This window comes from Furipterus horrens, unplaced genomic scaffold (assembly GCF_987537825.1).
Source record: "Furipterus horrens unplaced genomic scaffold, mFurHor1.1.pri manual_scaffold_5, whole genome shotgun sequence".
Classification (NCBI taxonomy): Eukaryota; Metazoa; Chordata; class Mammalia; order Chiroptera; family Furipteridae; genus Furipterus; species Furipterus horrens.
The window spans coordinates 133,565,003-133,590,054 of record NW_028327175.1 but is presented as its reverse complement, the minus strand read 5'-3'; the positions used below and the strand labels follow the sequence as shown (position 1 = coordinate 133,590,054).

General features: G+C 37.6%; 1 protein-coding gene, 1 long non-coding RNA gene and 1 pseudogene across 3 annotated transcripts in view; 1 reads left to right on the top strand and 2 right to left on the bottom strand.

Annotated features, from left to right (window-relative positions):
* Nucleotides 1-15,751, top strand: part of CUTC (cutC copper transporter) — a 21,328-nt gene extending 5,577 nt beyond the window's left edge. The window contains exons 3-9 of one of the 2 annotated variants that reach the window (XM_090277838.1): nt 358-417; nt 2,679-2,888; nt 3,537-3,572; nt 5,562-5,695; nt 10,438-10,465; nt 13,843-13,948; nt 15,264-15,751. In XM_090277838.1, coding sequence (XP_090133964.1) covers nt 358-417; nt 2,679-2,888; nt 3,537-3,572; nt 5,562-5,695; nt 10,438-10,465; nt 13,843-13,948; nt 15,264-15,378 — 689 coding nt within the window. In that variant the 3' untranslated portion in view covers nt 15,379-15,751. Of the gene's footprint in view, nt 1-357; nt 418-2,678; nt 2,889-3,536; nt 3,573-5,561; nt 5,696-10,437; nt 10,466-13,026; nt 13,124-13,842; nt 13,949-15,263 lie in introns of those variants that run through there. The other variant, XM_090277839.1, reaches the window with a different exon arrangement.
* Nucleotides 3,392-25,052, bottom strand: LOC150009863 (uncharacterized). The gene is made up of 4 exons (XR_016511209.1): nt 24,905-25,052; nt 24,385-24,463; nt 20,473-20,551; nt 3,392-3,596 (listed from the first exon to the last, which is right to left on the bottom strand). It is a non-coding gene; the product is annotated as an uncharacterized LOC150009863 (long non-coding RNA).
* On the bottom strand, nt 8,400-8,888 carry LOC150009865 (adenylate kinase isoenzyme 6 pseudogene; annotated as a pseudogene).

Below are 25,052 nucleotides of genomic sequence, written 5' to 3'. Positions count from 1 at the left end.
AAAATGGTCAATCTAGAAACTTCTTTATTCTAAGTCACTTCTTTGTACTTGGAGAGACAACTCGGTAATAAAAAATTTAAGAGACCTAGCTTGAGTTAACTCTTAAATTTGACTATTAGGAACAAAATGTGAGTTGGTCGATATAGTTGGGATTAAAAATAGACTTTACTCTAGATTTATAATTTGATTTTCTCTCAGTTTCTAACACTCTTTGTTCTATATTTGGAAAAAATATTGTTTGCTGTATAATAGGAGTTTTGGCCAGTAATTTTTGAGCAATGCTTTAAAACTTTTTCTTAATTAAAAAAACTTTTTTGTGTGCTGAGCAATGTTTTTTGTTTTTTGTTTTTGTCCCAGGTGCTGGTCGGATTGAATTATGTTCAGGTTTATTGGAAGGAGGAACCACACCCAGCATGGGTAAGAGAACTTTTTTTGGATTGCCAGGAGACTATTGATAATCTGTTTCATTGGAATCTTCTACTGATGTTACTACCATGTTAACTATGCTATGGATATTGTATCAGAAATGCTAATGATTGTAAATAAGTTTGTCAAAGATATGATCAAGTTGATTTTTCTTCCTTATACATCAAAAAGTTGAGAGATAGGTAATTGCTCTTAATATTGGTTCAGTTGCTGTGCAGTAATTTATCTTTCCATTTTGGTGTCCTCAGTTTATTGACGTTTGTCTTCATTTCTCCCCTTCTTGTCTTTGTGGTGGTGTTGTACATTCTACTTCCACATATGCTAAAAACTCCACACCATGTTGTTGTGGTTGTTACTCACACCGAGGCATTTTATTGGCACATGTGTATTACATCCCGAGAGAAAGAATCCCAGGGTTTTCCCTCTCATGTGTTTTGGTCTTGGTTCTTCATGGTCCGCAACGCCTGCTGCTGTTGTCGGGGCAATGAAATCAAACTGACAGGCTGAGAGCTGGCTAGTCTGCCACTTTCTAGGTCTTTGAGTTACATACAAAATCTGAGGCAGCTCACTCCACACTTGTTTAACTTGCCCATGGGGTTCACAACAATTTTCACAGCCCTGTGACTTTTGTTTAAAGAGTCTGAAGTAATAAGAGAACAATCACATATTTACGCACGCATAGTTATAATTTCTGGTACTCTTAATTCTTTTGTGTAGATCTGTATTTCCATGTGGTTTCATTTTCCTTCTGCCTGAAGTAATTTCTCTATCATTTTTTTATAATACAAGTGTGTTGGTGATGAATTCTTTCAGCTTTTTATGTCTGAAAACATCTTTTCCTATTTTTTTAAAACATTTTCGCTGGGTGTAGAGTTCCAGGTTGACAGGTTTTTTATCTTTCTTTCAGTACTTTAAAGATTGTTCTTCACTCTCTTCTTGCTTGCATTGTTTCTGACAAGAAATCTGATATCATCCATACTTTTGTTCTTTTCTGTGTAATGTGTCTCTTTTCTCTGGTTGCTTTTAAGGTTTTGTTGTTGTTGTTGTTGTTGTTGTTTGCTCTCCGTTTGGAGCAATTTGATTATGATGGACCTGAGGAAGCCTCCTTTTCCTTTGTGTTTCATTTGCATAGATCCTATTGCTTTGTTTTCAAGTTTACTAATTTTTCTCTGCATTGTCTAATCACTGTTAATCCTGCTGTTTTTCATCTCACACATAGTTTTCATCTCTAGAAGTTTGAGTCTGTTATATCTCCCTTGTAGCTTAACTTTTTGAACATATGGAATAAAGTTATAATAGCTTTTTTAGTGACTTGGCTGCTAATTCTAACATTTGTATCAGTTCTAGGTTGGTTTTGTTTGATTCACTTATCACCTCATGATGCATCTTATTTTCTCTCCATATCGTTTTTTTATTGAATACAAGACATATGTTATTTTGAGTTTGATGATAGCATTTTTTAATATATATGCAATAGCCCTTTGAAATCTCACTAAAAGAGGATATTCCCTAGCCATTTTATGAAAACTCTAGAGCGTATCTGCAAATTTGATAGCAATCTGTTTTTCAACAGCAATCATGATTCACTGCTTCGTGTTGGGGTTCTTGTAGCAAAGAAAAAGAAGTAAGTTTATATTGGGTAAACACTAATGGTGCTTGCTACAAATCATAACTATGAAGAGTTCTGATTATGTCATATTTAGGTACTTTTATCTATAGATCTCTGCATAAAATCACAAATAAGTAGAACTTTGCTCCCTTTTACATATCTCTTTCAAAAAAAGGTTTTGCTAAAATGTCTTTGTCCATTAAAGGATCATAAACTTTAACACTATGTGACCATCTATATACTAAGTTTTAAATAGAGCTGTCACCAGTTAGAAAGGAGAAACTGGATCTTAGGGAATATATTGAGCCTAGTAGTTATTACATTTTCAAATGTTACATACTAGTAAAAGGATTTTTATTGAGTCTAGCTGACAAGTGGTTTTAAAATGCAGTAACTTCCTTTCATTTCTAAGTTGCTCTTTTTTTACCTTTGATTTTTTAATTACTTATTCTGTGTCTCTGTTTTTCTCAGTATTCTCCTTCCTTTTAGGTCCACTTTTCTCTTGTTTCTTCAGTCAACTCTTCCTTTTCTTGCAGAAGTGATACTATCATAAGAGCATATGTAAAAGACCAATAATATTTTATTGACTTCCTTGAGCTTCTAGCTCACATTTTCATTTTAATTAGTCTGATTCCTGTTGTAGGTGTCCTTCAAGTAGTGAAGCAGTGTGTCCAGATCCCGGTTTTTGTGATGATTCGGCCACGGGGAGGTGACTTTTTATACTCAGATCGTGAAGTTGAGGTGATGAAAGCTGACATTCGTCTTGCCAAGCTATATGGTGCTGATGGTCTGGTATTTGGGGCATTAACAGAAGATGGACACATCAACGAAGAACTGTGCATGTCCCTTGTCGGTAAGAATTTGTATCTGAGACCAAAAAGCTTCTAATGACTATTGCATTTAATATTCCTGATATAGAAAACCACAATCACAAAACTGACTTTACAGTCACACGTGCAAGCACTTAATAGCCTATAACAAACAGCAGTTATTGAGATGTTTGGGCAGAGGGCGTGTGTGGCATAGCCTTCCTGACGCTTTTCAGTTGCTATAGATCTGGTTTTGCTACTGTTCCTAAAGGGTTAAAGGCAAGTTTGCCTTGATTCCTTTCATTATTGTACCAAAACCCACAAAAGCTATTGCATTTGGTGAGGACAGGGAGATGTGGAGAGGACAGAAGTAAACTATTTTTATTAGTAGGTCAGAATAGTTCTTGAAGATTCTCAGAGGAGTGAGTAGTAAATATAATGAATGCTGCCCTTATAGTTGCCAGATTATATAATTTTAATTTGGTGCCTCTAAGGAGAGGATGAACATTTTTTTTTTAATATAAAATTTAGATTAATGGAACAGAACTTCTGAATTTGAAAGGCTGCCATTTTATTATTTTGGTTCACTTAGGAGAGGAAGATATAAAAGTCTTATCTAACATGGAGAATTCTGTACATAGTAATCAATAATGATCTCTTCATTCATGTTGTTATGTGACTTTCTTTTGTAGCTATGTGCCGTCCTCTGCCAGTCACTTTCCACCGAGGTGAGTGTTTCCATTTTAGAAGCTCTGTTGAATAGAGTCAGTTTTCGAATTTCACCAAATGTCACAACCTTTTTTTGGGAACAAAATTCTGTAGTACTACAGTGTTACCAATTGGTTTCTTTATCTGATCTTGGTATTAACAACTGTATATTTAGAAATGTTCAACTTCTAGAATATATGAAGCCTTAGTTGTGAAAAGTTGTTCAAATTAGACAGTGGTGAAAAAAAAAAAATAGTTGTGGTGGAAGGCTATAATAGGGGGAGAGAGTAAGCATTACCTACAAGTGTATCTACTCATCACAGCATTCCAAGCAAGAATCCTGAGACTCATTTTTATTAGATTGCCTTAGGTCCTATGCAAGCCCCGAAAGAATAAATTACTGTGGCCAGTGAAATGAAATTTACTGCCTGGCTTAAGCTAGACAAGACTATTCCTGGAACTAGGAGTGAGGTCAGCTTTCCCAGCAGAATATATGAATCGTGGGCAGAGAGGGGGTGAATATCTGAAGAGGAATTGGATTCTGTTAGGAAGGAGGCAAAAAGAAATTAGATTCTGGACAGGCAGTGAACAGAGAGGTGTTCACTATAGTGCACAAAATTGCTTTACAGTTATTGATAACTTACCTTCATCAGAATAATTTCTAAAATGTACCCAATTTCATATGAAAATACTTCCTGTCTATAAGTCAGATAGTTATAATTTCCATAAACTTTTGCCAAACATTGGTAAAATGAAGGAACAAGGGTCAGTTTTGCCTTCAGAGGGCACTGCTATTGCACAAGAAAAGAAGGGAGTCTTCAGTCAGTTTTGTTTTTGTTTTTTTTTTTGACTTGATAGTATGCTTGAGAATTGTTGAATGTTTTTCTCACCTTTTGAATAAGCATTCAGAGATTTGGATAAGAGTAGACACAAACGGTTTCATCCATTTATATAAAAGCAAGAGATAAAGCATTTATTACCCTGTTTTTCTTTAAATGGATAATACCACCAGAAAACTGTTCTCTTGACTGCTATTTAGCAGTGCTTCTCAGTAACTAGCAATAATTAAAAATGTTATATTGCTTAAAAGTCAGAACCTTGAGGCTAGTCAAACATTTTTTTGAAATATGACAATTAATTTTAATGAATAAACATTTGAAAAACATAGTTTAAAATTTGACATGCTAAATAATTCAAAATAAACCCATCATACTGAATTATTTTGTTCTTAAACTAAGAAAGTCATTTCAAATTTCTGTTCTTTTCCTTTGCAATCACAAAACTGACTTTTCAGTTATCTGCAGACACTAACCTATTTTACATAAGTTTATGAAACTATTCAATAAGTTCAACAAAAATATTTTCATGTTCGCAAAATTTTACGTGGCCTGCGTTCACTCATGTATTTAACAAGACAGTATATGGACCAAGGCCTTTTCTAGAACTGGGGAGTACTGTTTAATGCTGCTTGCTCAGTCTGTCTGACGCCTTAGGGCAGACTTCCCCAGTTTGTGTCAGCGGCCTATCACATTTATGACTTTATCACACCTGATTGCCACCTGTGCAAAGTTATTTCCTAATTTTCTTAAATCCTAAATAAGTTTATTTTGAAGAGAAACTTCTACAGCTAACAAAAATTTGAAACCTTGCTTTCTAATCTGAATTTAATTAAGTAACTGAATCTATTCAAATGTGTACCACCTAAATGATCATGCATACCACCAATGGCATGCAGATTGTGGCGTGCTGGTAAACTGGTTCTTGGGGAAAAAAGAGCCCCAGTTTGTAGCATTTGTTGATTTTTGTGGTTTAAATACTTCCACTTTTAAGTGATTTCAAGCTGCCAATGGCTTAATGATCATGCTTGCAAAATTTCTGAATATTTATCAGTTGGCTCATGCATACCAGTACAAGTGAAGTCCAGCTCACCACTGTGTATATACTACATTTTAGAAAGCACTGTGTTAGTGATATCTGTTTGAAATTCAAATCAGCTTTATTTATTTCAGCCTTTGACATGGTTCATGATCCAATGGCAGCTCTAGAGACTCTCTTGACCTTGGGATTTGAACGAGTATTGACCAGTGGATGTGACAGTTCAGCTTTAGAAGGGCTACCTGTAATAAAGCGACTCATAGATCAGGTACAAACAATTTTTTTCTATTTTTCCTAAGACTGTTGTTGTGGTTACTACTGATATTCTGTTGTTCAGCTAGGTTGTGAAACTAAGTATTACTGACTGTTTACTGTATAGGAAAATGCAAGCATGCAGTAATATATAATTCTTACTCCTTTCACATGAGCATTTTTAGTAACCAAGGCTCTTAAGATCAGATTATAGAAAATGCCTAAGGATCTTACCTATTTTGAATAACCAGAGCAAATTTTACTTTTGCTCAGCCGGTCAGCATTGCATAGTTTTAAACCACACCTTCTCACTGGCACTCTATGTATATATTCAGGGGATCCCATGTATAATTTGATATCATTATCATTTTCAGGTGAATTCTAAAACTAAAACTATATTCTTCTTTCATGTCTTTCTATATATCAAGATAGGAGGAAATACTATAATATTTTTCTCTTGTATGCCCTTGTGTGTTATCATCATCTATAGAGCAGTTGGAAGATTGCTTTGTAATTGGGATATGTCTGTATTTTTCTGACATCTGTCCAGAGACATTCTAAGTTAGAGTATGGACTTTGAGAAGAGTGAGTTTTGGATTTGAGACTCAGATTTGAAATTTATTTGCTGTGTAATGTTGAGTAGATTACTAACCTTTAAACCTCTCTTTCCTCAGGTGGAAATTGAGATGTTTAATACTTCCTATATAGGGTTGCTCTGAGGATTGGTAGAAAAAAGCTATCTATGAGCCTTAGCACAGGGTTTGACATACAATACATCTTAATACATGTTAGTTTCTATTATTATTACTACTGCTATTATTAATAATATTATTTAGTGTTCCTGGGTAGGTATCTGTTGATGTTTGCTTTTCTATAGCCATGAAAATAATCTTTAGAAGTTTCACAGAAGGATCTGATGTGCCTTTACTAGTCTATAACTTACTGATTTTACAAATATTTATTAAGTATATAATTGAAGCAGGGCATTTGTATTATGGTGATGACCAAGTTTGTGTGTGTATGTGTGTGTGTGTGTGTATAATCGCTGCCTTTACAATCTAGTGCACAACAGGCACTTTTAATAGAGCAAGCAATTTTCATGGAATGTTATAAATAAAGGTACTGTGGGAACACATTGGACAGGATTTAACTCCAGATTTGAGGGATGGAAGTTGGCAGTAGTTAGCTTCCCAGAAGAAAAGACATCTACACTGTGATGTCTTACTCATTTGAAAGATGATTAGGAATTAGTTTTTCATGTAAAAGGGGGTGGAGGAGAGGGAGAATTGGGGAATGGTCCATGTAGAAGGAATAGTATATGCAAAGAAATGGAAACAGAAGTGAGCATAACTTAATATATTGAAGAATTACTATGATATTGAATGTGAAGAGAATTCTGTCCCTTGTGTACTGGGGAAGCCTGCAGGGTTTTAAAATAGAAGAGTTGATATATTTTCATTTTTGAACTGTTACTTAGCATGGAGTAGAGAATAATTGCCATAGTCTCATATTGCATTTTAAGCCTCTGTGTGTGTGTGTATGTGTAAGAGATATGTAGTTTAATCATCGGTTGTCAGGAAGAGCTGGGTTAACTTTTCCTTTACACTAACTTAAAAAAAATTTTATGTATTTAAGGTATATAACATGGTTTGATATACATATATAATAAAAATGATTGCAGTCAAGCTCATATCTGTTTATATAGCTACCATGTGTGTGTGTTGTGTGTTGTGTGTGTGTGGTAAGAGCACCTGAAATATACTCTTCAGTAAATTTCCAGTACTGTTAAATATGGCATTATTATTACCATTGAAACTGGAAAAGTCAGCATTCACACTCCTTGTCACTACCAGAATCAATAAGTAGAGAAAAGGATTGAATCTTTCTGGGTACTTTATTCCGATTCCGGCAATCTGAGAAGACAGCAGGTAATGTACCCTCAAAAACTATCTTAACATCTCATCTCAGGCTGACCTTTTTACAAGGAAAAGAAAGGGTAGGAAAGGGGCTTGGGAAAAAAAGTTACTTGGATAAGAGTTGCAGTCCAGCAGCGATTTTTCCTAATACTTCTTTATCTCTTGATTAACAGTTCTTGATCTGCATCATGTACATATTCTAGTTCCTGGAATAACGGCTCTCCACATGCATTAATTATTTAAGGCTATCAACTATATGAAGCTAAAATCTTTAACTCTTGCATTCTCCTATCAGTCCCTGTTACTTAATACTAATCTGGGGATTCTATTTTTGCACAGTGTAGAATATAATTTGTTGTTGGCTCACACACTCTACAGAAGAGTGGTGTTTTTTTACACCTTAATATTGTAATATGCAACTAAAACAGTTTTGTAGCAGTCCATCTTTTTTCTCTATGACCACTCTTTCCAAGTCATTTATTGGTGTCTATTTCTCTTTTTGAATCCGCAAATCATTTTTTACCCTCACGTTTTTTTTGGGGGGGGTTGGATTTATTTATTCTTTAGCAATTGAAGCATTAAATGATGGCAGTTTTTATTCTGTCTTTAGCAATGTTATATTCATTATACTTGAAATTGTTTAGCTTTCTTATAGAAAAAAGAAGCCAAACATAAACCTTTATACTATCCACCTACTAGTTCAGCAGCACAATTTTAATAAAAATTTTTACTGATAATTGGACAATTTATATGATGTGGGCAGAGAAATATTAAGAGTGATTCTAAAGTGGTTAGTCTTACAAGTCAAGAGCTCTGATCTTTGATCTATTACTCAATCCACTTCAATATCTGATTGATATTATCCTCTAGATCTTTGGGTTTATTGCTGGGCAGCTAATGCACTATTTCTTTCTTGTAGGATGCTAATGCTTCTTCATAAAGAACTTGAAAATTTTCACACTCAATGTTATCTTTTAGTTTCTTTTGTATAATACACTGTTATCTGTTTTCAGCACAAAAACGATTATGAAACCACTGTTAAGGGAAGAAATCACAACCATGGTAATCAACGATAACTCCACCTTCATTCATTTGGTTTTCCAACCCAACTACTCTGTCTTCATCTAAAATGGGACCGTTATACTCTTCATCATAGCCATCATATAACTGCTCTTCTCAAGCTAAATCACCCACATTAATGTATGTCACTCTGGACCTTGATGCAAGTTCTTTGCTTAGTGTGGTTTTTTTAACCGCTGATGTACCAGTGAGCAGGCTGTTCGGAAGCAGCATGGTCCTCACTGCAATGGCTCCCTACCCTCACTTTCTTTAAACTAAAATAATTTGGAATCCTTTTTATAGATGGCTTCTATAGTATATCTAGCTCTTTGGAGCTGCTTTAGAATTTGTTGCTTTGCTACATAAAATCTCTCAAAGAACAATCATGTTGAATGTTCACCTTAACTTTACACTGTTAGTTACTTAAAGCTCACTAAAGTATCTGTAACTTGTCTTAAAAGTAAGGAGTAAGGTTCTCTCCCTCCACTCATGACTATCTCTATTCTTTTCCCTACTGTTATTACCTTCCCTTTTCACTACTATTATGCTATCACTGCTTTTGAGACTTTCTGCTGCTCTTCCTTTTTTTGCATTTGTTATTGCTGGTGTGAGTCAATTTTTACTTTATTCCCTTCTGGCTTCTGCTCTCTTCTGTTCCCTTGCATCCTCTTTCTTCTTTACCCTTCTGCCCCTCTTCTCACATCAGACATGATACCTCTTTTTTCTTTTCTTCCCATTTGTCTTTCCCACACGAAGCTCATCTTTTAGTTTTCTCATTTGTCCTAACTGGACATGATGTAGAATTAAGTATTTTTTCAACACTAATTATATTTATTGAATACAGTAGTTAAATATTTCATTGTTTTATGGATAAAGAAACTAAGTTATGGGTGGTTATTGATTGAATTGTTTCATTGTTCCACAGCACTCAATAGAAGAAAGATTGCCTACCTAACCTTGAGTTGGATAGAGTATAGGCTGAGTGTATACATAAGCTTAACAGATGAGGCAGATGATTTGGAATTGTGTTGGCTTGGCAGGATTGGCTGGTCCAGTATTAAAGACCCATCTCAGGGAATCCACATGTGAAAAAATTCTATTTATATATAATGTACAGATTTTATTCTGCAAATTAGTGAGCCTGACATATGTAATTTTTTATTCTGTCCTTGTTATTTACCTGCTACTAGTAGTTCCACTAAGTATGCATTTGTAATGGGGTGATTTTCTTTTGACTCTCAATGATATATCACCAAAATTTATTTAGAAAATGTGATGGAGATTGGAATAAAAGTAATACATGTCTTTTAGAATTATCATAAATTAAATCAATCCATATAGTCCAGTATTATTGCTTAAAACCTAGTTAAATGGACCTATGGTTTTATTTAATTGGTTTGATAAGCTAGGGAATTTAGTTGAGGATACAAAATTTGTGTAGACTTTTTCCAGTAATTTAGTTATGCTGTGCTCTTTCTTTCATGCTGAAATCTTGTTTAACTGTTTCCATACCATCATATCTCAGATTAGTGTTATTTTTGAGTAATGGCTTTTCTTAAGGTGGTGTGATTTTTCAGTATTTTTATTGTATTTTCCTATTCTTTGTGTTTATAACAGTACAAAATTTTAAATTACGCATCCAAAGTTCCAAAGAAAGAGAAAAGATCTATTGAAAATTAAACACTAAAAGTAATTTTTGAAATTTAACTTATGTTTCTGTTCTCATTGCCTTATTATTTCACTTAGAGAAAGATAAAAATTTACTTTTTTTTTCTTTTTTCAGGCAAAAGGCAGGATTGTGGTAATGCCAGGTATTTATTTATCTATCCATTCACTAGTGTAACAATGAACTGCAGTGGAGGAGGAGCAAATGAGGCAGGGCAATATGGGAGAAAGTATTAGTACTTGGTGTTCAGAAAGAAGATTATATCATTTGATTAATGTGTTTAAGATTGGAAGATTTCTGTTGCAATTTAAAACCTTAGATAAGGAGGCGAACATTCTAGAAGGGATAAGCTCAGAGAAAAGCAAAAAAAGTAGGATTGGGCTTTCTCCATGTTTGCTCTCCCATAGTGTAGAATTTTGTGAATGTGGATGTTCATCTCTGGTAAGGCACACCAAGTTTGCTGCTGCACTGTGCTAGGGCCAGATGTCCATGTTGTTAACAAGGCTTAAGCAAATAATATCCCAGATAAATATAATACTCAGTTCCTGAAAATCTCTGATTACTCTATTTAGTAAAACAATTAGTCCATATGCTCCTGGTGATAACTGTGAGATCAATTAAGTACATAATGGCTCATTAGAAATGAACAATTTTTAAAGCATTATAAAAGGTCACCTTGAATCAGAGGGAGACAAATATAATTTTTTATTATTAAACTTGTCAAACATATGAAAGAGTAGGAAATAGCATATTTTCATTCCAAAGATTTAACATTTTCTAACATTGGTCTCATCATCCTGTGGTATTTTAAAGTTTAATTAAAGGCATCATGACATTTTATCTTTATGCATCTCTAAAAAACAAGAGCATTTTACTATGATCACAATACCATTATCATATTTATAAAAATAAACACTAATTCTTTAATACCATTTAATAGTCAATACTCTTTTTTCCCTAGTTGCCCCCAGAATGTTTTTTATAGCTGATATGTTCAAATCAGGAGCTCATCAAAGAATAAGTATTGCAATTAGTTGTTATCCTAATTTTTTTTAAAGATTTTATTTATTTATCTTATTTAGTTTTAGAGAGGGGGGAAGGGTGGGAGAAAGAAAGGGAGAGAAACATCAATGTGTGGTTGCCTCTCATGCACCAACTGGGGACCTGGCCTGCAACCCAGGCATGTGTCTTGGCTGGGAATCGAACTGGTGACCCCTTTGGTTTGCAGGTGGGCACTCAATTCATTGAACCACACCAGCCAGGACCTAATATTTTTTAATATAAAAGTTTTCCTTTTCTTTTCTTTTTCTTAAAAAAATGAAATTTAAAAAGTTTGGGCATTTACCCTGTACAGTGTCCTACTTTATGGATTTATTGTACTGTTTTCTCTTGATATGGTTTAGCTCTTATTTCTTAGCCTCTGCATTTCCTATAAACTGGTAGCTAGATCATAAGGCTTGATTAGGTTCTGGTTAAATATTTTGGTAAGGCTATCTTATGTGTGATTCTGTATGTATCATTATATCACATCAGAAGGCATACAGTGTTTGGTTGTCTCATTCTGTATGTATCATATCACATCAGAAGGTGTACAATGTTTGGTTGTCTCACCACCAGTGGTGCCAAGGCTAACAGGGGTCAAAATGGTGATAGAAAAATAAAGGCCAACTCTTAAAAAGAGACCAGATAAAGGGATAGTCAGAAATTTAGGGAAGTTTTGACCTGCAACAAGTTCCTGAAACATGAACAGATAGAAAGCATATGTTATCTGTCAAATTTGAGACCCTTTATTAATAATCAGGAAATGTTAAAGAGACTTACCTGAGTCTAATGCATTTCCATTTAAGACTAAATGTTTTTAGTCTTGACAACTAATAGCCAGACTTATGTAATTGTTAATGTTAAGATTGCCTTTGCTTATTATATAATTACTAAGTTATCTGCTATGTGCAAGGTATTACTTGGGATGCAGTGTTACATAAGAAATTACTTCCTCAAAAGGCTTAACAGTCTTAGGTGAAAAGATGCTGTATATGAAAATATTTGTGACTACTTAACATACCTTACCAAGCAAATGATAATTATATGCCAAGTTCTTTGGTAGATATGAAAAGACAGAAATAAATATGAAGTAATCCCTTTACTTGAGGAACAAATAGAATAGATCTATAAATAAATTATTACCATTTCATGAAAATAAGTACCAAAAAGCAAAAATTCCTAAGTAAGTGAAACTGAATTCCTAATGAGTATTTGTTATTGAGAAATATAAAGATAAGTAAAACAGAGTAGTTTCCCTCTGGGGAGTTTCATAATGAAGCTTACAACATACTTAGTCACCAGTTTCCTCATCTGTAAAGAGAGGTATTGAGCTAATTGTCCTCTTAGGTTCTGACTGTAAAGATGTGTTACTCTGTGTTTGGAAAATGTATTATCTATGTCCTAAAGTTGCTGATAACTGGAGCAACATGGTTTCAAGTGGCCAGATATCTTGTTTTTGTTAGAAGGAAATAACGTATTTGTATTTTAATCCTTATAACAGGCTCTGAGGTAGGCAATTATCCCTCTTTTATTGGTGGAAAAAATTGAGGCTCAGTGGTTTACAGTAATTTATCTAAGATCACATAGCTGTGAAGAGTTACATTGGTGAAGCCAGGATTCCAATCTAAGTCTGACTGCTCATTCTGTATTCTTTTTACTTCTTAGGACTCAGTGATGTTACTGTACCACTAAGAAAAAAAGTTTATGAGTCCGAAAGAGTGTGTAAAGTTACTTCAGCAACCTGAACAGCTTGAGATACAAAGTACATATTTTATCAGTCATTAAAAATACTTATTGAATACTCCTGTTATTAGGAGACAGGGGTATAAAGACGAATAAACTAATTTTATATTATATTTAAATATGGTACCAGTTGAGAATATGATTCTTTATATGTAAATATTTAAGAGATTGTTCATCAAAACAAATGAGTGATCATAAAGTACTTGATTGTGCAGTTTTAATAAAGGAGAGATTCTTCCGTGAAATGAAACCAAAAAATTGATATTATAATGAGTAAACTGTATAACACTTGGCATTATTCCCATGTCTAATGACATCAGTGTGGTCTTCGAATCCTGGTCTAGAGAGAGAATCTTCAAGATTCTCTTTCAGACACATTTCTGAGCCTGTGCTTTTGTAGCTTTGACCTCAAGCCTATCCTTCTTTTGTTTTAATTTGACTTTTCTTTAATTGAGGAGGAACAGGGATAGAATGCTTGATGGTTTTCCTTTCCCTAGAGTAATCTTTTTAGATTTTAAGTCTGTAGCATATAACATTGTTATATAACCAATATATATGAAGATTCCATCATAGGTTCTATGACCTTATCAGTTGTTCTTCAGAATTTGTAGTTTGTCTTTCATCATTCTTTCCTAATTCTATTCTAGCTTAGTAGATAGAGTAAGCAGTCATTATTATTTGTTAAATTTTATGCAAAATTCTATTCTATGTAATGTATTACTTATTTTTTTCCAACAGGGGGTGGTATAACAGACAGAAATCTACAAAGAATCCTTGAGGGTTCAGGTGCTACAGAATTCCACTGTTCTGCTCGGGCTGCTAGAGATTCAGGAATGAAGTTTCGGTAAAAATGTATTCTTTGACTTCTACAGGAAGGAATGAAATTAATCTTTACTTCCCCACATAGGAAAACCTTAGTTAATGGCATGATAAATGAGTGGAAAGTTGTGATTAGTACATAAGTATTGCAGTTATTTTGCAATTTTCAACTGCAAAATGGTTTTTATCCTGCTTTAAATAAGCAGGCTCTTCTGAAATAGATGAACCATTTATTCATTAAGTCATTGTTTAACTTAGACCAGTTAATAGTAAGCTAATTTAATAGCTAAGTTTCAAATGAGTCAGTTAAGTGTATGTGCTCATTCATCTGTGCTTTCCTTTAGCAAACTTAATAACTAGGGTGTAAGGATGGAAGAGTCAGTTATTTTTATCCCTCCTATCTTTAATACTTAGTCTTCCCTTACCCTTGCTCTCTATTTTAGTTATTTTGAAATTTTATTATCATTAAGGAATTGAAACTGTTATGTGACTTGAGAGGACTCCTATAATTGAATAGTTAGCAGTTGATTATTTGTAAGTTTGGAAAAAATGTGATATAAAAGAAGCAAGAGGCTTAGAACTTACATTTCTAGATAGAAAGTCAGTTATACTGTCTGGTAGATTTGACTACTAGATGCTTCAAGTAACTAATAAAAATTATGGAGTATAACAGTCCAGGGACTTTGACTTACCTGTGTTCTCGTCGTCGTCGGCAGCCGTCCGTCTCGAGAGACGATGGTGTAGCTTCTTAAGAGTCTATCTGCACCGCCGAGAATGGCTGTGCAGTCCGACTCGGGAGTGACACGGTATCTGTCTCCTCCCATGTTGAATTGACATCTTGCGATGACGCTGGAGTGTCCCCTCCAGTGAAGCTGAAGCTACAGAGCCTGGGCAGGGTGATATGGAGGGTCTGCTGTTGCCCATGCAGCAGACCCCCCCTCTCTTCGCAGCTGAAGGGTCCAAGGGAAAGACGGAGTCAATACAGCTTGGCTTCAGGTGCGCCGCAGGAGTTGCCGGTGTTGACTACAACGTCAAACTGCCTTAGGGACTCCGGCTCCGGATTTTCTGTCGGGGTTTACTCCCTTAGCCTTTCCCCTGAAGAGGTATGCCGCAAGGCAGCGGAGGTTTTTTGGAGTCAGAGTTTTCCTTCTCTGATGTGCCCTGACTGGAAGATCGAACCAGCGACACTTAGCTCGCAGGCCGACGCTCAATCCACTGAGCCAAACCAGCCAGGGACAACCTATGTTCTAGGCCATGAAATAACCTATAAAATGAAGTGCCAGTAGGAGAGCTCATTTAACAACATATAATTACCTCTTCCTTTATTATTTCTATTGCAGAAATTCCTCTGTTGCCATGGGAGCCTCTCTTTCTAGCTCAGAATATTCTCTAAAGGTAACAGATGTGACTCTAGTAAGGACTTTGAATGCTATAGCAAAGAATATCTTGGTTTAGCTGGACCTCTCTGAGAGACATGGATATCACAGAATGAAGACAGAAGAGTCGTTTACAGTTCTCTGTGACACAACTTTAGCCTTCTCTGGCCAGAACAGTCAGTCTTTAAGTTTCACGTGGCTATGGAGAATGTTTCCAAGAAGAAAAAGAACTTGAAACAGAGCTACAATCACTCCCTTTACTTAATCTTGCCAGCCATCTTCATTGCCATGGTTAATCTGGTCTGTGCTTGAGGCTTATTCTGTTTTCATTGGAATCAATTGATGAACTGAGAAAATTCAACAGCAAGGTATGAATTTAGTGTGACTTCAGGCTCAATTTCATAGCAGTATTTTACATTTTTATTTGTAAAATAAAAATGTCCATGCTATTATGGCAGAGTCTCTTATTTTTATGTATTAATTGGATATGTTGCCCTGGGCAAAATGCTAAGGATACAGAGTAAAATGGTACAGCATAAAAATTCCAAGATTTGGAAACAGGATGTAAAAGTTCCTAGACTTTATAAAGGTGGAAGTGATCTCCTATGTTCCCCAGGTTACCTCTGCCTCTGTTTCCAGATAGAGAAATGGCTTAGCCATAACATTCATCTGACAGTTTACAAAGACCTAGAATAAGGATATAGCTATTTCTTTCCACCAAGGCTACAGATAGGGAGAATGTAGTTTAATGATAAATGGTGAAGGTCATTACTAGCCTTATCTGTCATTTTGATATTTATAATATCATTTTATACTAATGACACACTGATAATAGACCTGTTGTTTCTATATTAGGAGAGTCGCTGAAGCTTAATGTAAAGGGCATGCCCTTGGTTAGGAAGCTAGTTAATGGAGCTTCTGTGAACAGCATGCATAGATCTGGGTACTTAAGAATGTATATACTTAGAGCCTTGCCTTTATTTAAATGTGCCCCTTCCCTCACCCTTAAATCTTAGTTCCTTTCCTCATTTTGTCAGGTACAATTTCAATGTAGAATCAATGTAGAATATTCACTAAGTAGTTTATGAAAATGAAGGGCAAACTGTTTAAAAATCAATAATAATCTCAGTGGTTTATTTTCTCGCTTATTCAGACTGTTACTAAAGATAGTAAGTATTTCAAAAATAGTCTTCATTATTGGCTTTGGAATATAGAGACATGTGTAATACAGTATCACACACACATACACATATGCTCATATTTAGTATTTTGTCCCAACCCTCCCCTGTGCTTGGACTTCACTGTATTTTATGTAAAGACAAGAGCAGACCGTCGTCGGCAGCCATCCGTCTCGAGAGACGATGGTGTAGCTTCTTAAGAGTGTCCTCTCCAGTGAAGCTGAAGCTACAGAGCCTGGGCAGGGTGATATGGAGGGTCTGCTGTTGCCCATGCCCGTCTGTCTCGAGAGACGATGGTGTAGCTTCTTAAGAGTCTATCTGCACCGCCGAGAATGGCTGTGCAGTCCGACTCGGGAGTGACACGGTATCTGTCTCCTCCCGTGTTGAATCGACATCTTGCGATGACGCTGGAGTGTCCTCTCCAGTGAAGCTGAAGCTACAGAGCCAACCATCTCTATTTTATTAAAACAGATTAGCTAGGGATTTGAGAGGTGGTAGAAATTGCTCAAAATTTAACAACAAATTAACATTGTTTGAATACTAGGCTACTAAACTTCCAGTCTTCTGCTTTAAGATGCTTCTAGTACGATGATGTGGTACAGAGAGCAATACTCCAGGGCAAATCAGACACACCCATGATATTCTAGCTCCAAGTTTAAGCATGAGAACGTTAACTTAATTTCTTGAACTTTGATTTTCTCATTTGTAAGTCAGGAATAATAACTAAACCATGGTTTCTGGTTAAATGATATATTTAAGCACCAAGTACATAGTAAGAACCAATTAAATGTTCTTTTCTTCTAGGTTAACTTTCTAGTATCAGTCTTTGATAGTTTAAAACCCCTTCCCACGAAGCCAGGTATTGAGTATTAAAACCAATACTTTGTGCCTTCCACTGTGTAAAGTAAAAGCAACATAAGGTAATCCTTACATTGATTTTATTTATCTACACTTAGGTCTTTTTAAAAATATTTACTGATTATTTCATGTGTTTAAGTTTCTATAAGTTTCTTCTCAACAATACTGTAAGTATTTTGAGGCTAAAGGACTGTGTCTCCATATTTTTATATATTTCTCATACCCATCAAATTATATACTCATATTGATTATGATGCTAGTGGGAAAAGAGCACTCTCTTTGGTAATTATGCTAAATATCCCTCCAGATCCATTCATCACTTTGCTCCTGTAAACTGAGCCCAGCAACATTAAAGAAATTATACACTGTGACCAAGTAGGATTTATACTGTTCCAGTAATGTACCAGGTGTAACATCAAATAATCAGTGTAACACATTATGTTGATAAAGTACAAAAACCACATGATCATCTCAACACAGAAAAAGCATTTGACAGAATCCAATACCCTTTCATAATAAAAACACTTAACAAACTTAGTATAGAAAGGAACTTCCTCAATTGAATAAAGAGCATCTACCAAAACAAAAACAAAAAAACCCTACACAGCCAACATCATACTTAATACTTTCTCCCTAATGGCAGATGTAAGACAAGATGTCCACTCCCACCACTTTTACCCAACGTTGTACTGGAGGTTCTAGCCAAAGTATTAGGAAAGGAAAAGAAAGAAAAAGCATACACACTGGAAAGAAAGAGGTAAAATGCTCTCCATTTGCAGGTGACATAATCTTATTAGAAAATTCTAACGAATAGACAGACACAAAAAATAACAAATGGGTTCAGCAAGTTTGCAGGATGTAGAATGAATATGCAAAATCAATTGTATTGTTATATACTAGCAATTAGCAAACCTAAAAAGCAATTAAGAAAACAGTTCCATTTATTGTAGCGTCAAAAGGAGAAAATACGTAGGAATAAATTTAACCAAAGAAGTGTAAGACAGTACACTGAAAACTAAAGCATTGTTGAAAGGAATTTTAAAAGACCTAACAATAAATAGACATCCCATGTTTATAGATTGAAAGAGTATTGTTTAGATAGCAATACTCCCCAATTGATATACAGATTCAATGTCATCCATATCAAAATCCGGACCACCTTTGTAAACAGAAATTGACAAACTGATCTAAAATTAATCTGGAAATACAAGGGACCCAGAATAAGCCTAACAATCTGGAAAAAGAACAAAGTTGAAGGACTCTCACTTCCTGATTTCAAAACTGACTACAAAGTTGCAGTAATCAAGACAATGTCGCAGTGACATAAAGGTGAATGTACAGCTCAGTGCAATAGAATTGAGAATCCAGAAATAATTCTTATATTATGTCAATTAAGTGATCAATATGTCAATAGATTCTTTACAAGAATGCCAAAACAATTCATGGGGGAAAGAATGGTATTTTTAAATGGTTCTGAGAAAACTGGGCATCCACATGTAAAAGAATGAAGTTGGACCTTAACATCATGTACAAAAATTAACTCAAATGGATGATAGACCTAAATGACCTAAAACATAAAACTCATGAAAACAGGAGTAAAGTCTGTGACCTTGGGTTAGATAAAGCCTTAGATATGACACCAAAGCACAAGTGAAAAGAAAAAACATAGGACTTCATCAAAATTAAAAAGTTATGCTCCAAAGGATAACATCAATAAAATGAAAAGACAACCCAGAAAATTGGAGAAAATATTTGCAAATCATGTATTTGATAGGGGGCTTGTATTCAGAATATATAGAGATTACTTACAACTCAACATTAAGAAGACAATCTAATTTTTAAATAGGCAAAGGATTTAAATAGCCATTTCTCCAAAGAAGGTATACAGTTGACCATGAAAATGTGCTCAACATTTGTTATTAGGAAATGCAGATCAATGAGATACCACTTTACACCCACTAGGATGAGACTATACCCCCAAAGACTGACCATACCAAGGATGTGGAGCAACTAAAATCTTCATATACTGATAGTAAGAATGTAAATGGTGGAGGTGCTCTGTAAAATGGTCTGGGAGTTCCTAAAAATGTTAAATAGAGCTGTCGTATGACCCAGCAATTCCACTTGTATGCATATACCCAAAAGAATTGAAAATATGCCCACACAAAAACTTGTATATAAATGTTCATAGTAACATTATTTATCTTTTAGAATTAGAGAATAACCATTTTGCACTCCCTAATGAAATAAACCAGTCAAAGACCATCAATGCTAAAACTATTAGGTAAAAGATAGCTGAATATCCATATGGTGCTAAAACATTGCCCTCTAGCTTAATTGCCAGTCATAAAGATAGAAACTTTTTCTTATAATGGAGCTATCTGATTTTTACCACCTCAACCCAGTAAGAGACAAGACCGCACTGCTGAAGGACAGGATTTGAGAGGGAAAGTAGGTCATCTGGAGCATATAACCTATGTTAGGAAATTGGAGTTTGGAGGTCTCCTACGTTCGAAGAGCTGAGTTGGTAAGGAGCTGTAACCCAGTATGATGGGTAGCCATTGATTAAGCAAGACGACTACAAACAGCACTAGCTCATAGAGTGAACAACCATCCCAGTTTGCTTGGAACTCTTCTGATTTTAGCATTGAAATTCCCATGTCCTGGGAAACTGCTGAGTGCCAGGTAAACTGGAAAAATTTGGTAACCTTACCAGCTCAGTGAAATTATCTTTGCCTCTTAGTCCTTACTTTCTTGCCCTAATCCTGGTAGGATTTGGGGGGTGGGGCTGGAATAACAAGGAAAATGATAAAAGGAGTGACCTCTCCCCAGCAGTAGCTGGTCCCTGAGCCAAGAAAGGGGAGGGGCTTTAAATTAGAGGTGAGTTTGTTTTGTGGGTCATAAAAATATCCCCAAATTATACAATTCCGAATATGCTAAAAACCATTGAATTATACACTAAATTGGTGGATTGTATGGAATTCATATCTCAATAAAGCTGTTTTTTAAAAAATGAGGTTTGCGGCACTGAAGTTAAACAAGACTGCCTGAAAGGAGAACAGAGGGGAAAACAGGAAACCACAGGTAAGAAGTGAAGTGAATACTTTCTAAGAACAGACTTCCCACACCCCACTCACCATCTACTTGTGGACTTCAATCCTGCAGTGCTGCCTGGACACAACAGGAAGCTGGATATGGATGTCACACTCAATACCCCTGAACCAAAAGGAATGAAGGTTTTCTTTTAAGTTTCTGCATTAAAAAAATTACATCAATGTTTCAAAATAAAACAACACTTGACTATATGTTTATTCTATCTGTGAAATGACAGAAAGAAATAACCAACCAGATGATGTCAACAGTCTCTGAATTTTGCAAATAACTTTCACAAGTGTTATATAACAAGTATTTTAAATCTTTAAAACTTAGAGCACTTAAAAGTAATTACACTAGAAAACACTACACTATAAAATTGGCGTGCCTTTTACTAAAATATCTATGCTTCTAAGGCCCGATGAAAGGAATATTTCACACCAGTTTGAAGAATGGGTTACTTTTAATACTCTGCTGCTTTTCGACAGAAAGGTGGCTGTGGGTTCATTTGTAACGTGATGTCTAATTTAAGGATTACTGCTCACCAAACGGGCTGTTTGACGCCAGCCCCTCTCCGTGCCTCAGTTTCTTCATATATAAAAAGAGAATGACAGTGCCTATATAGTGGTGTCCTTCAAACTATTAAGTGAGTTATGCACATCTGTCACTTGCTTAAAAAACAGTACATGCCATTACTTGTGAGCTTTGTTTTTTAAAACTACACTCCATTCACTGACAGATTCACAGTCTAGTCCCAAAAGCACTAATCTGCAAGTGACAAAGAAAACCTTTCTCTAGATTCAACTTGTTTTTTCACAGAACAGCAAAGTCCAGCAGGAAGCACAGGAAGGGAGACTTCCCAAAGCTACCGGTGGTCCTTGGGGGGGTCCTCTGGGGTTCCCGTCCCCACCCTGGGGTTTAGAGTTGGAACAATACTGCTCATCTCTGTTCTCAGGAAGAACCTCTGGAGGCAAAGATTTCTCCTCCCACCCACGTCCTGCGACCAAACACTTATTGATGGGTTCTCAGTTACAAATCTTTCATAAAAATACACTCATCACTGCTGTATTAATAACCACAATTACTGCCATTTGATTCCAATACGTCTTTATGCAATTTTTTTTTTTTTTTAGAGAAGAGGCTACGGAAAGTGAACAGCCACATTAAGTCAAAGAAAAGAATTAGATTTTTAGGTAAAAGAACATTCTGGTGAGATACTATCCCATTAGAATTGAGTTGTCTGGCAGGAGACTGCCAGTCAGGATCAGTACAGGGGAGCACTGTTAACCTCGGCCGCATCCTTCTTGACAGCGGGCACTACCCTGTACGTTGCAGGACCAGCAGCAGCATCCCTGGCCCCTGCTCAGTGATGTCAGGGGCCTGAGCCTGCCGCACTGCAACAAGACAATATCTCCCTGTGACATTGAAATGTCCCCCTGTGACTTGGGAATGTCTCCCTAGGGCACAACGGCCCTCAGCTGGGAACCGTTGTTATAGACTGATTCCAATTCCCCAGCTCCAGGGCTAAATACTGATCTTACAAGACAGACCCCATCCGAGGTACCGAAGACGCAATTGTTAACAAATGGTCCTGTCCTTGGAAGCTTAGTAGTGGGACAGACAAGCCAGGGATGTCCCACCCAGGTGGGGTGGACCACGGTAGCACTGGATGTGGGTTGAGGAGGCTCGAGGTGGCACCCTACGGGGTTCCCCAGGAAGAGTGACCTATCATTTGCCTACAAAGGCATATGTTAGAGGTGGACAGGGGTGCGGCTAATAACGTTGCCTGTCATTGGGACCACAGTAATCGCCACCACCAACACAGGAAGGCATCAAGAAGAGAAGTTCAGGACTTCCGGCCAAGATGGAGGCTTAGACTAACATGCTTGGTCTCCCTCTACAACTAGAAAGGAATACAACTACCCCAAAACAAAAGATAACTAGAAATTCCAGAAAATAAAACTACACGGAAGCCCAACGTACAAAGTTGTAAACCAGGGGTGCTCCTCGGACAGGTAGGTAGAGCGGAAATCAGGCGGCGCTGTTTACAGTAGCACTAGGGACAGCGGCAGGGAGAGCAATCCTGGCTGCAGTGGAGCCTGGGCAGCTCGCGACCCCAAAGCTGGGAAAGACAGCCCCCGCATTGCCTCTGACGGCGAGGCCCAGAGGGCGGGAGGACGGTCCCCGTCTCCCAGCAGAGAATAACGGGAGGAATCCATCTTGGACCCCCGCCCACACACAAAGCGCCACAGTGCCACGAAAAAGGTTGCGGATCGCCACTGGCTGCCTGGTTGCGACGAGTACACGGGCTCCGCCCCCCACAGCCTGCCCAAGAAGCAAAGCAAAACGCAAATCTGTCAAAATGAGGCAGAGAACTATAGAAATGCCCGTGACGCAGCTCACCAGGCAACAGTGAAGAATCTGACAGACGAGCAAATAAGAAACCTTTCAGAGGCTCAATTCAGAGCTATAGTCATTAGGTAGCTTACAGAATTAACAAAAGATTTGAAACAAGACGAGAAAGAATTGAAAGCCACTCATACTAAAAAGAACAGAAACACATACAAGACAAATGGTGAGAAAATAAAATCCAGAGATCAAATCAACAAACCAGAATATAGGGAAGAAACAGTCAACCAATGTGGAAAGAAGAAAAAGAAAACAAAGAAAGTGAGGAGAGGATCAGAAACCTCTGGGACAGCAATAAGAGATCGAACGTACGGATTATAGGATTGCTAGAGGACAAAGAAGAAGAACTAGAAATTGAAAAATTATGTGAAAAAGTAACGAACCAGAACTTCCCGAACTTGGGGAAGGAAATAGACTTACAGGTCCAGGAAGGACAGAGAGTTCCAGAAAAACTGGACCCAGGGAGAAACACTCCAAGACACATTATAATCAAATTGTCAAAAATTAAAGATAAAGAGAGAATCTTAAAAGCAGCAAGAGAGAAGAAAAGAATCATGTACAAAGGGGTCCCAGTTAGACTATCAGCTGACTTCTCGAGGGAGACCCTGCAGGCAAGAAGGAACTGGCAAGAAATATTCAAAATAATGAAAAGCAAAAACCTACAGCCACGAATACTCTATCCAGCGAAACTGTTACGCAGAAAAGAAGGGCAGAGAAAGTGCTTCCAGGACAAAGTAAAACTGAAGGAGTTCATTAGATCCAAACCACTATTACATGAGATGTTAAAGGGACTGGTTTAGAAAAAGGAGGATCAAAACTATGAACATTAAAAGGAAAACTGCATCACAAGAACCAACAACAGAAGCTAGGGAATCAAAACGAAGGCAAACTAAATAGGCAACAAGAGTGGGAAAAGAACTATAGATATGGGGAACATACTGGGGGGAGGTCAGCAGGGAGGGAGGAGGGGGTTTGGGAGGGAGATAGTACAGGAATTAAGAAGCATAGTAGGAGGGAGTGAAACAGACAGGAAGAGGTTGAGAAGAACTATTTGCACAACCGATGGGCATGGACTAAAAGCGGGGGACAACTGGAGGGAGGGGGGCCACTGGGTGGAGGGGAGCAGAGGGAAGGGAAAGTGGGACAACTGTAACAGTATAATCAACAAAACATATTTTTTAAAAAAAGAGTTCTCAAAACACTAGCAGGAGGGGTTGCCCTCCCGTTGTCATTTCCCCGAAAAGACCAAGAAGCCCCACAGGAGCCTCCCTCTGCCCTCTGCTCCCCGTGTGCCCGCCCCCGGGTTTCAGACGCACAAGCTGTCTTCCCCTGACGCCCGACCTGAAACAGGGTGTGACAGCCATCAACGTTTTTCTCCATCTAAAGGCGTTCACCAAATCGATAAACCCTGTTTGCGACATTCTGTTTTGTACTAAACAACGCCGCCCAGTTGACAGCACAGAGTCAGTCCCCAGCCTGCTGTTCTGGTATCAGGATATTCGAGTCTTTTCAGCTAAATTGTCTGCGCGCGCGCACGCAGGGCTCACCTCACAAACAAGCAGGTGCTCAGGCTCAGCTGAAAGTGGGGGCTGTCGATCCGGCTCCTTTTGATAGTCACAAGGCGTCCTGTAAGACTCATTTTCTAAACCACAGTTTGAGTACAAGCTACTCTTCTACCGCAGGCACTCGAACTGAATAATTAAAAAAAAAAGTATACGCTGCGCGGGGTAGGGGTTGCGTGTTACTTGCCAAGAAGTCACTTGTAAGTGACTGACTGAGGCTTCTGGTACAATTCACTGAGGTCGCTGTTGCCCTGGCAACCACCCTTTGTGACAGCTGGGGAGCCCCACCCAGGCCCTGCGCTGCCCCATGGGCACCCTCCAGCTCGCGGCGCCCCCAAAGATCCACGGCCAGGACGGGACCCTGGGATCACGTCCCCCGGGAATTCCCACCGAGACCCCGGAGTCCGAGCCCGGAAGGAGCCGCGCCCTGGCGCGCTCCCGGCCCGGGCCCTGCAGAGCCCCGCGAGGTTTCCGCGGCCCCCGCCCCCGTGGTGCTCCGACTCACCCAGGACGAGTTGCCAGCACCGCCACCTGTGCGCTCTTTGGGGCGCTGCCCAGGTCCGCGCGGTGAGGGGCCCGCAACGTGTCCACTTGCGTCCACCTCCCGCCGCGCGTCCCAGGGTCGGGCACTCAGCCCGCGGGCCCGCGCCCAC